Below are 16,109 nucleotides of genomic sequence, written 5' to 3'. Positions count from 1 at the left end.
ACTTAATTAGACAAAACAAACTCAGAAAACAGTAACCAAGCTGTATTAGAAAACTTGGTAACAATACATACCACACAAATAATGCTTAATTAGTGCCGACTATCACATGATGGAAGCATTTTACCAACCGACGACGACGTTTTATGTTCTATGTTGATGTGGTAGAGATCATTAGATTAATCAACGAATATGGTATTAGCAGTTTAATTAATCAACAGGAAGCCTAATGTGATACGTCTACATATTATACCAATCCATCGTAGAATCCTAATTTCTCTGCTGATTGAGACATTTTTTTTATTGTATGTGTTTGCACATATGGAATTCTTCATCGCATTTTATATAATTAATCAATAAGAGTAATGTTATCTCATTTAAAAATATGTGGCTATTGGTACATTAACTCATCAAAACATGCAACTACGGTCATTTTCGTTAATTCCAAAATTTCAGCCGAACTGAATCACGAGCCACACACGTGAGGCTAAATCAAGAGGCAAATACTGTAAACCAAATGAAAAAATTGTAGCAATGGTCCCTCAACTTTCATCCAATTAGAGCAAAGATCCGTCAACTCTAACTCAAGTGCAATAATGGTCCTTCCACCATAACTTTCTTGACGAAAATATGATGGAGTTAATGAAAATGACCATAGCTAAACGTTTTGATGAATTAAGCGACCAATGCTCAAGAATTTTAGTTGAAAGACCGTTGCTATAATTGAATTGAGTTAAAGCTGTGATCTATAGCTACAATTTTCTCTTAATTGTAGCTATAGATCCCAACTTGAGTAGCAGATCGGCCTTGTTAGTTAAAGGCTAAAAGCCACTCCTTCCTTGTCGTTTTATTTGAATTAATTCAGAGCAAGCTCAATTTATATTTCAAGTGAGTCATGGAAATTATATATTAATTGTAAACTATTAAGTTTAATATATAGTTGAGATAGACATCGGGTTGCACTTCTCTTCCCAATCCTTTCTACAATTAATTATCTTACTCACTCGTTGTCAAATCATTCATGTCAAAAAATCATTCAATTTAAAATTTTTGTTTCTCAATCATAATACTCGACTTTTATTTTGATACGTTCATTGAGATCTATTAAAAATGACATGAAAGTTTTCAAGTTCACAATCAAATATAACGAGTGATTAAAACAAAAATAGTGCACTAAAAAAGAGTGCATCGAAATCACTTTATGCTCAAATATTAATGAAGCTGCTAATATAGTTGATTTTTATTCACTGATTATCCGAGTAAATACTATATGAAAATAAAAAGACAAAATAGCACATCAAAAATAGCACAAAGACTTCTAGATCATATAAAATTCAAGACCAACCACATTTTTCTTTTTTTTTTTTTTCTTTTTTTGGAAGACCAACCACATTTTTTTAACCAAAGTTTATCCCAATTTTACGCACTGTACATTTGATTTCTCTTCTTGATAAACACATCAACTAAATTTTGCCAACCATTTAGCAAATGACACATGCATTGGGATCCTCTTCTGAACTTTTTACGTAATAATATGCAGGCATTGGTGGATAATGAGCTTGGTAGGCCTTGATAAGCTCAGCCATTTCGTCCTTTGGATCTTTCTTCTTCGTTTCCTCCTTCTTTGGCTCCTCTTTCTTCTTCTCCTCCTTTGCCGGTCCGACCGAGACTATCTCCGTCCGGCAAAGCTTCTTCAATCTTCCCACCAAATCCACTGGATCTATGTCCCCTGTGACCGTCAGTTTCTTGTCCTTCATATCTATAGAAATTGAATCAAGCCCTGCAAACAGAAAATTCCGGTCACAAAATTAAATTAGTTCGTCACTCAAACAGACATGGATTCGAACTTGAGTGCAGACCAGCAAATTGCTTTAACTAACTTGGCTACGCCTAAGTCTTCTAATTCGAAACTATTGAAATGGGAGTGAAAAAGAGAGTAATATGGCCATGGAATTTATACCTTCAAGCCCCGAGACGGCCCTCATGGCTTTCTTCTTACCCTTCTCGTCGTATAATTCCAATTTCAACACTACTTTCTGTAATGAAACAAGATATTAGAATTTAGACTCACAAAAAATTATAGTCACAAAAAAAATAAGCAAGGTCAAAATTCAGAACCAAGTGACAAATTAGTGTAAAAAAAAGTATGGGTATCCAAGATTTTCGAAAAATTAAGTTTTGGGTTTACCCAAAAGTAGCATCATCAGTCATGAAAGCATATCTTTTATGTAAAAAAATCACATAAAAAGTTGTCTGCAGAAAGTGAACCCTAATTACCTTCATTTTTCTGTGGAGCTCGACGGATCTGACAGCAAGAAGTTGAATCCAAAACTTTAAATATTTCAGCAGAATCCAAAAGATTAAGAAAATAAAAGGAGATTATATTATGGTAGAAGTAATTAAGAGGGAGAAAGACGTTGAAAGTGTCTTGGTGAAGTGAGGAGTCCTTGGGGGATTGCAATTTATACTGAATAATTGAAGGTAGGAAAGAGAGGAGGAACTTACGAAGGAAGGAGCTGAGTCAACGCAACTAGTCAATAGTCTAAACGCTAGAAGTTCAGTCTACGGTCAACAAAATCATGTGCTAATTTCGGCTGCAAGAGAAAAGTAAATCAATTTTAATATTATCGGCATCATCGTCATCATGTAATCAAATACTATAAGCTTTAAGAGCTCATTTGTGAGTGATTTTAAAATAAGGGGCACTTTGATTCAGGTCCAAAAAATTCAGCTGTTTTTGAATTGGGTCCAATTTTATTTCATTTTCTATTACACCTGTTTTGCCCCTGGAATTTTTTTTTTTAATTCTTTAAATTTGAATTTTTAAAATTTTAATCTTCAAATACCTTTATCTACCTGTTTTTTTTAATTAAAAAGACATTATTACAAATCTTATAAGTTTATCAAAAATTAAAAGAAACATTGCTAGAGGTAGATAAAAAAATTTGTGATGTAGGTAGAATCTATGATAGAGGTAGCCTATGAACAAAAACCTATTGTATAGATAGGTAATACAAAATAATCTATGATACAGATAGACTATGAACAAAAACTTATTGTATAGGTAGATAACACAGTTAATTTGTGATATATAGGTAGATAAACACAATTAATCTTATATAGATTATCAACAAAATATGTAATATATAGGTAGATAAATACAATTATTCATGATACAGGCACAGTATAATATAAAAAGATAAATAAATAAATAAATGACAAGTGATATAGGTAGATAAAAACCAAAAAAAAATCGTGAAGAAAAATGATATTGAGGGAGGAAACACTAGAGAAAATGCTAATTCGATAGAACTTAAAAGTTAAAAAAAAAAACATATATATATAAAAAGGAGAATGAAGCCCAAAATATATATAGATATATATGAGACGAAGAACCCAAAACACAAGATTGACTAATACAAAAAAAAAAAATTTAAAAAAAAAAAAAAAAAAACCAATCAAATGTATATTGATCATCCTTATGAAAGGAGGAGCAAAAGAATAATATTATCATAGAAGACTACTGGGAAAAATAACAGAGGAAGAGAAAGATATTGTGAGGGAGAAACAAGAAAAGAGAAATGAACGATTTGGGGAAGGAGAAGAAAAAAAAAGGAGATTTAAATCCCTAATCCTATAATTAAGGATAAGATTAACATTAATCACAAACTTAAAAAAAACAGTAATTACTTAATTGGTCAATTTAAGGGTAAATTTGGCAAGAGAATACAAATAAGCTTATGTGGACAATGAATCACTAGACCTAACCTAAAAATTAAATATAATTGGACTATAACAAATAATGGCTCATAAAATTGGACTCATATTAAGTTTCCCCTTAAAATAATTAAAGTTGTTTATTGTGAAATTAATTTTAGAAGTATTTTAAGTGTTTTTTTGGAAGAAACATCAGATATGTGATTCTTATTGAAAGCATTTAAAATGTTTTTATAGGATTCTGTTGATCCTAAAAACTATCAAACCTACGTGGCACGTAGACTAAGTAATTAATAAGCTAACTACGTCATTCTGTTATGTGCGGAGCGTGCCAACTCGTCGGCCGGGGAGTAAAATATGTTGATGTGGCATTGAGCGCGCTGCTGACTTCTTGATCTCATGACTGCGACCCAGGAAGTAACACATATCGGCATTCGGGTTCCAGAGCCTGAAGACAAGGCTGCTAGTTTTGCGAAGTTCAAATATCAAATTCAGCTTTCAATGTGCCGAATGTAGTACCCTATAACACCTCACTTCGCCGAGAAGGCTGATGAGATGATGTCACGCCCCAATCCCGACATACGTCCAGAATTGACACGTGACGACACCAAAAATCCGTATCTATCATATTTCACCTCCGAGATATGGGCAAGCACAACTCAATAATCGAATCACATAGTTATTTTTAGTATGCTTTATGGCTACATCTAACCTCCCCGTTAGACTGCCTACGTACCCTAAACAGGGATCAAGCCATTCGTAGTTCGTCATACACAATAATTGACATATAACACAGTCCGATTAAGTCGAAAGGTATAACATTTCTCATTCAATCAATAGAACTTGACAAGCATGAAAATGCTAGACACAAGGTTACATAACAACCCATCTGAAAATCATGATTTCCCCTCCATCACTATATAGGCCATTATGTCACAACATGACACCGCAATTCACAACCTATATCATTTCAAGAACCAACGATGTACAATACCATTCTCTTGCCACATTTATCAACAAGTCTAGTCATAACCATAACCATGGCATCCAACATATCAATCCCACATGACGATTTACTTTTCCACTCCAACCATCACATAATTCATCACGTTTTCCACATAAAATTGCATTTCATAGTGTGTAACATAGTTAAGAATTAACAAAGTACACATTAATCTCTAGAAGTATTAATCAACTAAAATACTCATGATAACCCCACTCATATTCAACGTCATTCCATAATCACATCAATCAATAATGTCAACCATCACATCATCAACAACACATACAACAAGTCGAAGCGCAAATCTAGAGCAACACAATTCAGTTGAAGACTACATCTTTGGAAAAAGGGAAATTTTGGACCACCCAACGGAACCAAGGCATCAAAGGGGATTCCGGACCATCACTCAACGGAATCCAAACAGAACTCAGCTCCAGACCACCCAACCGAATTGAACGGAAGTCCAAGAAACATAACAACGGCTCGAAGGAACAAGACATGATTCAAGCTACTCAATTCCCAAAAACTCAACGAAACGAAACAATATCGAGCGACAAATCCACATCACAATGGGTTATCGGCCAATTACTTGACCTCACATCTCCCAAGCAATTCAATATGCATTTCAATCACATGTCACAACTATTTCCAATACACTAGTCACATCACATTTCACTTCATCTTACCAATCACTATACTTCCAACATTATATCTCAATACAAAGCTTGTAACATATCAAGGAATCACAAAGCATAATATTAATATTTAATTACGTTAATCAATCAGTGAGATAACATATCATTTCACGAATTTAGTTAATGAACTCTACATAATTCCCAATTTGGGTTAAGAATAATAACATGATAATTCTAATTTATTTTCACAATATCGATTGTGGGTAATTCCCATCTACTCGAATTTAGGATTCTAAATCACCTTACGGAATGAACTAGAGCAAGGATTCTGGACCACTCAACGGAATCCAACGACATTGGGTTCCGGACCACTCAACGGAACCAAAATATCAAGCGGTTTCCCATAATCTACCCAAACCTGTCATATGTAAAGTCAATGCCAATATTATGGAATTGGTGCACTGGAAATTCAGGCACTCAGATAAGCTGAGAGGCTCGGGTGAGGGACAATAAAATAAGCATGTGATACGATAATAAAACTAGCCGTCAATCATAATTTATAAACCTTGAATATAAATCTTTCATAAGAAATCAATACCAAACTTTTGAAAACTCCGAGGGAGTCACCCAAACATCCAAAAGTTCATTTCAAACAACCATAACATCTCACATCCATATTCACATACACACAATGAAAGTAGAAGTAGGGCGACACAGTTCATCCAAAGCCTATACCTTTGCAACCATCTCAAACTAAACTCAATGAACTAAGGTGGATACAATCCCGGACCATCACTCAACGGGATCGCGGAGTAAGAGGGATTCCGGACCATCACTCAACAGAACCCAAACCAAGATACGATTCCGGACCATCACTCAACGGAATCCAAACCATGATACGATTCCGGACCACTACTCAACGGAATCGCGGAGTATATTGCATAACCACCAATCAATGAAACAACACATGAATCAAGTTACTCAAGTTATAAAGGCTCAACGAAACAAGAGATGAAATAATGAAACGAGCATTGACACATGTTTCAAAACAACAAACCCATGACAATGGGTTAATGGTCCACCACTAGCCCTCACCTCATCAAATCAAGCCAATCATACAAACAAACCATATTTCTAATATGCACGTCAAATCCCACTTCATATAACTATAACATTGGCTAAATATGAAAATTAACAATTTATAGGAAAAATGATTATAAAACCATTTCATATTCACATATATTAAAGTCACTCACATTTCATCATAACATACCACCTATGTACATCAAACACCTTTCGAATATGCACGCCAATTCACATACCACGATCATCATCAATACACAAACCAAATCATGTTTGATAAACATAGGTCTATGGCTAAATATATACAAATATATATATATATATATATAATCACATTTCAATAGAATCACATTATAAGACCAAGTCAAATTCACCGATGATACCAATATAAGAAATCAAGGTAATGACCATATCACATATGTGCAAGTCACTCTCTAACCAATGTAGGCCCATTAGACTTCACTTAAGTCTCCCCTAGTACTAATTTTATTATTTAGAACGTTCCGAGACATGTTGACCACCATTCAACTCTCGGTCAACGAGGGGGTCCACAACAATCCGCAAATCAGATTTATGATTCATAACTTCCCAAAGTCCACATTATGCTTCGAGGATAACATACTAAAGTTTCATTATGATCCAATGGTCGAATTGTTGTCAATCACACAAACAAGTGGCGGTACAAATTGATCACCACACCCAACAATTGAATCTTTGGCAACCAAGCTAGACATAGGTTCACATGATCACTAGAAGGTATTTGAAACCTAGACAACACTCGTGAACGATTCCACGCACCGCCACACGCAGTGGAAGTCAAGATGGAGGGTTTACAAACCCCGAATTTCAACATTAACTAGATGAGCTCAAATTTACATGGTAGCTAGAGCTCAACAAGGGAAACACTTTTCACAACTAGACCGATGATAAATTCTAACCGGAAACCGTCCAATTTCACCGGAGAAAACCGGATTTCTAGGTGTTCTAAACACCCAACTCTAAAATGAATACGAAAGTACAAACTAAGCATACCCACTTGAAGATTATGAAGAGTAGATGAAGTTTCATACCTCACTCGAAGGAAATCGTTCCCGGAATCGCCGGAAAAATGATAAAACCGCCGGAAAAGTCGTGGACTTTGCGACCTCGACCTGCAAAAATGGAAAAGAAATGGGGAAATCTAAAATCACAAAAATGTAGGGCTCGTCAAGAGCTTTCCATGGACACCAAGATCATCCAAAACGAAGCTCGGATGAAAAAGATACAAGCGGGTCAAGTTTGGTGGGTTTATGGGTCAATTTTCCCCCTAAAACGGGTTAGTGCAGTTTCCATTTCCCATTTTCAGAAAACTTTCCTTTTCTGGAGGTCCCCCCCATTTATAGCATTTTGGTAATATTACCAAAATGCCACCAACTTCAAACGACTCTAACTTCTCCGTTCAGACTCGGAAATAAGATCTGTTTACGCCTACGCGCTCATGGAATCAAACTCTACCTAACCAATTCAAGAGTTGACCGAAACGGTCGAGAAAATTGGAAATGACTAAAGTACCCCTCACTTCGTTTTCTTAAATTTGGAGAAATAAAGAACTAGTTCCAATCAAACCTTCGAAATACGTCAAGAATAAAATAAAATAAAAATTTTGGGGACGGGATATCACAGATGACCTCTACCAGCAAGGACTCGAAAATCTTTGTCCGAGACTTGAAAAAAAATAACCAAAGCAGTGCTATTTATCCAAATTGAAAATATGTTGGCAGAAAAAGAAAATAAAAATCTCAAGATGATTGAGAGGTTTGCACAGGATAATTTGTGTGTTGAATTAAAGGTGCCTAAATGTTGGCTGCGACTCTCTATTAATAGCATCCATATCTTCCAGATGACTGACTTTTCTAACAAAATAAAAGCCTAACTAAGCTTATCACATCACATCAGAAGCCTAGCCCACCTAAGCTTCTTACCTCATCATCAAAACTCTTGCAGTACCCTTTATCCCATGCATACATAATAAAATGGAATATAATCCTATCGTTGATGTTTTATCCATGGCACATTTATCAAATCCATCCAATATAATCTCCAACTGATGCATTTCATGTGGCCAACATCAAAAAGCATATACCATTTATACGTATATGATAAATATTAGGTTTAAATAATTTAATATAGGTTCAAATATTAGGTTTAAATAATTTAATATATTACTAATAGATAATGCCATGATTAAAATCACAATATTATTTCTCAATAATAACTAAAGATCATTTCAACCATTTTATCATTCGACGGTCTAAATGTCGATGGTGTAATTTTGGGTCCAAACAGATTCACTTGGATTTTTACAAGAAGTTGGTTTCAAAAACATTTCTACCTAAAGCGCTTTCAGTTATTTTAAAATCACTTCTAAATGAGACCTAAGAAACGGTGTTATTAGTAATCTCTCATTGCCAAACGACACCGTAATGGCTTCAAACACTTTTTGAAAAGTTTAATGGTCTTTGAAAAGTATGTGCAATCATAGTGTTTGTTTCCTAATTCGGGAAGCAGCCAATGTTAATTCTGAGTCGTTAGATTTGCATGAACAATTTTTTGGAACGGTTCTAATTTCTCGCGGGTCATCGTTGTTGTTAGGTCTTCCGCATCCCCCCAGACACCTTTTCTTTATCTCTACGATCTCCAAGCGTTATTTCAGATTATGTCAAGTGAGAAACTGTAGAGGGAGACTTGAGTTGGGACTTTGGTTTGGTACAATATTGTCATTATATATGACTCCAAGCATGGAGGAATTCAACAATGGAGAAATTCTTGGATACGAATAATTGAACCGTAGCGCAACTTTTCACAATTAGAGTTGATTGTGTGATATGTAGTTTGACCTTTATTGTGAGTCGTTGTTGCCCATACTCAAGAGTCTCTCTTTGTGACAAGACAAATTTTAGTTTCTTTTGGAATTTATCTGTCGGATCGCGTGACCATGCAATTACACACTTAAAAAAAAGTCCACACGCAAGACTCAAGAGTCTCTCTTTGTCCTCTCACAATCAGAACCAAGTGAAAATTAATTAAATTTAACATTATTTATATCATCATGTAACCAAATATTAGAAGCTTAAGAGCTCGTTTGGAGGTGTTTTTGAAATGATTGAACTCGCTTTTCTGTGAAATTAATTTTTAGTTTCCAAAACTTAAGGTGTTTTTCAAGGATCTACTTGGATTTTTACAAGAAATTGGTTTCAAAAACACTTTCATCTAAAACATTTTTAATCATTTTAAAATCACTTCCAAACCAAACCTAAGAACTGTGTTATCAGGAATCTCCCGTTGCCAAACGACACCGTAATGGCTTCGAACACTTTTGGAAAAGTTCAATGGTTTTTGAAAAGTATCTGCAATCATACTGTTTGTTGGAACCAACATTAATTCCGAGTCGTCGGCTTGATGAACAGTTTTTTGGCACGTTTCTAGTTTCTTGTGGGTCGTCGTCGTTGGCAAGTCTCCATATCCCCCACAGCCACCCTTTCTTTATTTCTACGATCTCCACGCGTTATTTCAGACCATGTCAAGTGAGACACTCTAGAAAAGGGCTTGGGTTGGAACTTTGGTTTGGTACAATATATGACTCCAACTATGGAGAAATTCTTGGATACGAAAACTGACTTGTAGGGTAGCTTTTCACAATGAGAGTCGACCTTGTGATATGTAGTTCCACACTGACTATTAGCGATTGTTGCCTGTTCTCAAGAATCTCTTTTTGCGACAAGGTAGATTCTAACTTTTTTAGAATCTACCCATCAGATCACGTGTCCATGCAGTTACATACACGTAAAAAGAGTCTGTATTCAAGAAATTAAGAAAATAAAAGGAGATTATATTATGGTAGAAGAAATTAAGAGGAAGAGAGACGTTGAAAGTGTCTTGGTGAAGTGAAAAGTCCATGGGGGCCGGGACTGCAATTTATACTGAATAATTGAAGGTAGGAAAGAGAAGAAGAACTTACAAAGAAGGAACTGAGTCAACGCAACTAGTCAAGAGTCAAGACGCAAGAAGTTCAGTCTACGGTCAACAAAATCATGTGCTAATTTTGGCTGCAAGAGAAAATTAATTAAATTTTAATATTCTTTACATCATCATATAATCAAATACTGGAAGTTTAAGAATTCGTTTGAAAATACTTTTGAAATGAGTGAAATAGCTTTTTGCGAAATTCATTTTGAGTTTTAAAAGCACTTTAAGTAATTTTTGGAAGAAATATTAGACATGTGCTTCTTACAGAAAGTAATTAAATTATTTTTTTAGGATCTACTTTAATTTTTACAAGAGATTTGTTTCAAAAATATTTTCACATAAAACATTTTCAATAATTTTAAAAGCATTTCTAAATAAGGTCCAAAAAACATTGTTATCATCTCCCACTGCCAAACGACACCGTAATGGCTTTGAACACTATATGAAAAATTCAATGGTTTTTAGGTTTTTGAAAAGTATTTGCAATCGTAGTGTTTGTTTCCTCCTTCCGGGAAAAAGCCAGTGTTAATTTTGAGTCGTTGGCATTTTGCTGAACAGTTCTTTGGAACGATTCTAATTTCTCGTGGGTCATCGTTCTTGGTAGGCCTTTAGCCCAATTAAAAGTTAAAACAAAGGTTACTCAAGCCTAACCCAAGTGCAGTAATGATCATTTCATCACAATTCTTTTTTATGAAAATTTGATGAAGTTAACGAAAATGATTATAACTGCATGTTTGATGAGTTAAAGCGATCAATGCTCAAAAAATTTTAGTTGAGAAATTATTGTTCTGATTGAATTGATTTAAAGTTTAGATTTATAGCTGAGATAGACATCGGATTGCATTTCTTTCTCTTCCTCGTCCTTTCCACAATTAATTGTTGCGGTGTAAAACATCATTCAATTTAAAATTTTTGTTTACCGATCGTGATACTCAACTCTTATGTATTCATTGAGATCTATCAAAAAGGACATGAAAATTTCCAAGTTTACAATCAAGTATAACGAGGGATTAAAATGAGAATAGTGCACTAAAAAATGATAGCATCGAAATCATTTTATTCTCAAATATTAAATATTAATGAAATTGCTAAGACAACTGATTATTATTCACTGATTATCCGAGTAAATACTATATAAAAGATATACAGAGTAGCACATCAAAAATACCACAAACACTTCCAGATCATAGAAAATTCAAGACCAACCACACTATTTTAACCAAAGTTTTATCCCAATTCACCCACTGTACATATGATTTATCTTCTTGAAAAAACACCGTATCAACTAAATTTTGCCAACCATTTAGCAAATGACACAAGCATTGGGATCCTCTTCTGAACTTCTTACGAAATAATATGCAGGCATTGGAGGATAAAGTCCTGGGTAGGCCTTCATAAGCTCAATCATTTGGTCCTTTGGATCTTTCTTCTTCTCCTCCTCTTTCTTCTTCTCCTCCCTTTGCCGGTCCGACTGAGACTATCTCAGTCCGGCAAAGCTTCCTCAATCTCTCCACCAAATCCACTGGATCTATGTCCCCTGTGGCCGTCAACTTCTTGTCCTTCATATCCAGAGAAATTGAATCAAGCCCTGCGAACAGAAAATTCCGGTAACAAAATTAAATTAGTTCGTTACTCAATAGATGCGGATTCGAACTTGAGTGCTCTTACTAACTTGACTACGCCTACGTCTGCTAATTCAAAACTGCTGAAATGGGAGTGAAAAAGAGAGTAATATGGCCATGGAATTTATACCTTCAAGCCCCGAGACGGCCTTCATGGCTCTCTTCTTACACTTGTCGCCGTATAATTCCAATTTCAACACTACTTTCTGTCAGAAAAAATAAGCAACGATCAAAATCAGAACCAAGTGACAAATTAGTATAAAATAAAAAAAAAAATAAAAAAAAGTGAAGGTTAGACAAGATTTTCCAAAAGTAAGTTTTGGGTTTACCCAAGAGTAGCATCATCACTCATGCATGCACATCTTTTATGTAAAAATCACATTAAAAAGTTGTCTGCAGAAAGAGAAACCCTAATTACCTTCATTTTTCTGTGGAGCTTGAGTGATCTGAGAGCAAGAAGTTGAATCAAACACTTCAAATATCTCAGCAGAATCCAAGAAATTAAGAAAATAAAACGAGATTATATTAGTAATTAAGAGAAAGAGAGACGTTGAAAGTGTCTTGCTGAAGTGAAGAGCCCTTGGGGGACTGCAATTTATACTGAATAATTGAAGGTTGGAAAGAGAAGAAGAACTTACAAAGAAGGAACTGAGTCAACGGGCAACTAGTCAAGAGTCAAGTTGCAAAAAGTACACTCTACGGTTATCAAAATCACGTGCTAATTTCGGCTGCAAGCGAAAATTAATTAAATTTTGATATTCTTTACAACATCATCATGTAACCAAATACTAGAAGCGTAAGAGTTTGTTTAGAAGTATTTTTGAAATGACTGAATTTACTTTTTGTGAAATTAACTTTTGGTTTACAAAATTTAAAATGTTTTTCTAAAATTTACTTGAATTTTTACAAGGGATTAGTTTTAAAAATATTTTCATCTAAAACGGTTTAAGTTATTTTAAAACCAAACGAGGCCTAAGAACTATGTTATCAGTAATCTCCGGCTGCCAAACGACACCGTAATGGCTTCGAACACATTTTGAAAAGTTCAATGGTTTTTGATAAGTATCTGCAATCATAAGTGTTTGCTGGTTCCTTCCGTGAAGTAACCAACGTTAATTCTGAGTCGTTGGTTTAATGAACAAATTTTTGGAACGACTCTAGTTTCTTGTGGGTCGTCGTCGATGGTAGGTCTCCATATCCCCACGGCCACCTTTCAAGCCTTGAAAGTGTAAAATATATATAGTTAGTCCTTTAAAATTACTTTTCCTCCCACACGTCTTTTTTATTTTTTTAATATTTATGTGCTCTTCTTAAGGGCACCTCTAACAAAGAAATCAAACTATAAATAAATATCAAAAAATTAAAACGAGAAGTAAAATAGAGTTAAAAATACTAAACAAACACACAATACGTGCATTAATTGGAAAGTCAAGACCAACAGATAGTACTTTTTCTTGGGTCGGACCAGATGCACGAGTCACCGTTCAAACAGAATCGTCATAATGAGAGTCGACCCTGTGATACGAAGTTCCACACTCATTGTGAGGGGTTGTTGCCCGTACTTAAGAGTCTTTATTTGCGACAAGGCAAATTTTAACTTTTAAAGTGTCTACTCTTCGATTCATGTGGCCATGCAGTTACATACACATAAAAAGAGTCCGTACCCAAGAGTCTCTTTTTGCGACAAGGCAAATTCTAACTTTTTTTTGTCTACCCATCAAATCATGTGGCCATGCAATTACACACACATTAAAAAAAAAAACCCCATACACAATGGTCTTTCTTTACGACAAAGCAAATTCTACTTTTTTAAGAGTTCCTTTCGGACCACGTGCTCATGTGCTCAAAAGTCTCTACTTACAACAAGGTAAATTGTAACTTTTTTAGGATCTCACACACACAAACAAGGCCCCTGCATTGCATTTTCTTCCGTCCTTGTATGTGATCCCGTCAGCTATTAGACAAATAAAAACTCTCTTTCTGGTAGGGATGCATCACGGTCATAGTGTGAACGGTATTTTTAATGTTTCTTTTATTTCTTAAATAATTTGATTAAGGGTTAGTGTCACACGGGTGGAAGGTATAGTGTCCGCTAGATAGCCTATGTCTTTTGCAGGGTTACTACTTCTGCATCTCTGCATCTGGTATATATACCATATCCTCTAGTTTTAAGATTCTCACTGCATTAATCGAAGCTAGTAACATGCTTAATTTGAGCAGGATATAAAAAGTTATTATTTGATATACGACAGGCTTAAATTCGGAGTCCGAGGATCCGTATGCGTATACAAGTAGTTGCACGTAAGAATTTTGAAAAATTATGTTTACACCTAACTTCTGTTTTTCAACACCCATATAATTTGGACACTCAAATTTTTCTTCACCTTTCTTTGGACACCTAAAATAATTTTTAAAATATTTCAAAATTGCCCTTTTACTTAATCAATTTTTTTTTCTTTCTCTGTACACTCATCTCCTCTATTTTTTATATTTCATCTCTTTCTAATATAATTCATGGCATCTTTGTGTTCATCAAGCATACTCCACTTCTTGATAAAACCTATCAAACTTCTCCCTGGACTCAAACATTTCTCACACACCCCTGTGATTATCCTTATATTTATGTTTTCTTTCCATTTAATTTTCGTTTACGAAGATTTTCAACGTGCTAATAGTCAAGTTACGTTTAAAAATCTCTTTAAGTAAAAAATAATAGCCGATTCGTGCGCTTGAGATTTTGCCTTCTTTTCTTTTAGATATCTACACCAACCTTGGAGTTTTTGAAAAATACAACGTAGTCGGCAAAGACACTCAATAGAAAAATAAAAAAATACTTCATTTGATAAAAGAGATATAAGGACACTTAATAATGTAAACATCATGCTTCATTTCGTATGCCAATTCCAACAAAAAAATGAAGAGGTATAAGTTATATGCAAGATCTAATCTATAACATCCCACATCGTCCAGGGGAGTGAATCATGTAAGCCTTATATGTATATTCTTATCTCTACCTAGCACGAGGCTTTTTGAGAGCTCACTGGCTTCAGGTTCCATGAGAACTCTGAAGTTAAGCGAGTAACGCGCGAGAGCACTCCCATGATAGGTGACCCACTGGGAAGTTCTTGTCTGAGTTCCCAGAAACAAAACCGTGAGGGCGTAGTCGGGGTCCAAAGCGAACAATATCATGCTACGATAGTGGAGCGGGCCTAGGATGTGGTGGACCCCGGGTCGGGATGTGACATAATTATTGTAAAATTTTATTTTATGAAAACTAATGAAAATGGTTTAAAAACTTTGAGTTTTAACGATAAGAACAAAATAAAGGGTAAAGTGAATTGTACCAGGATTGACTTTTTAGTGTAAACATATGGATTTTCGTTAAAGTGAACAATACCAAGAGTTTTTCATTAAAATTCTTTTTTATTTTTATTTCTAAATACAAAATCAAACCGTTGATTCTTCAAACTATTAAAACAAAAATTCTAAAAATTAAGAAACAAAATGGCGTGGAAAGCAAGATGTGGTGGGGTTGGCTGTCTAAAATATATGGAAAAATCTAGAGAATCTTAACGAAAAGTTTTCGGTATTGTTCACTTTAACGAAAAATTATATTTTTATACTAAAAAGTCAATCCTGGTACTATTCATATTACTCTTTATTTTATTTTTAACGTTAAAACTCAGAAATTTCAATTCATTTTCATTAGTTTTCCTAAAAATCTATGGTCCATTTGCTCTCTATGTATTAACTTGAATGAGTGGCCACAAACTCGGCCACATGATATTTCACGCAAAACCCTGAGCTCCCAGTCCAAAGACCATGTGTCTGCTTCATTGGAGTCCCTATTTTGCAAACCCAAATTAAATCAAATCTTTTTCTCGACAATCCACAATCTTCTGTTAACCTTTTAAGGTTTGGTTGGTAAAAATTGAGAGGTGATGCACTGGTTCCTGGTTCACACAAGTCCACTGTTACCACAAACAACCAAAATTAAATTAACTTTTGTGGATGGGAACAAAGTTTTATGAACATCCCGATTACGAT

At 34.7% G+C, this 16,109-nt stretch overlaps 1 protein-coding gene and 1 pseudogene across 1 annotated transcript; both read right to left on the bottom strand.

Annotated features, from left to right (window-relative positions):
* Nucleotides 1-1,213: 1,213 nt before the first annotated feature.
* On the bottom strand, nt 1,214-2,443 carry LOC103966167 (heavy metal-associated isoprenylated plant protein 39-like). The gene is made up of 3 exons (XM_048571218.1): nt 2,275-2,443; nt 1,958-2,033; nt 1,214-1,777 (listed from the first exon to the last, which is right to left on the bottom strand). Exons 1-3 carry the CDS (start codon nt 2,278-2,280, stop codon nt 1,479-1,481), a joined length of 381 nt encoding a protein of 126 aa, XP_048427175.1. The 5' UTR covers nt 2,281-2,443; the 3' UTR covers nt 1,214-1,478.
* A 9,034-nt stretch (nt 2,444-11,477) lies between these two features.
* LOC103964330 lies at nt 11,478-12,642 on the bottom strand (annotated as a pseudogene).
* Nucleotides 12,643-16,109: the final 3,467 nt, after the last annotated feature.

The sequence above is a fragment of a genome, unplaced genomic scaffold, assembly GCF_019419815.1.
Source record: "Pyrus x bretschneideri cultivar Hongxiangsu unplaced genomic scaffold, Pyrus_bretschneideri_v1 Contig57, whole genome shotgun sequence".
In the NCBI taxonomy this organism is placed as follows: Eukaryota; Viridiplantae; Streptophyta; class Magnoliopsida; order Rosales; family Rosaceae; genus Pyrus; species Pyrus x bretschneideri.
The sequence above is the reverse complement of the archived record's forward strand: the minus strand, read 5'-3'. Positions and strand labels throughout refer to the sequence as shown.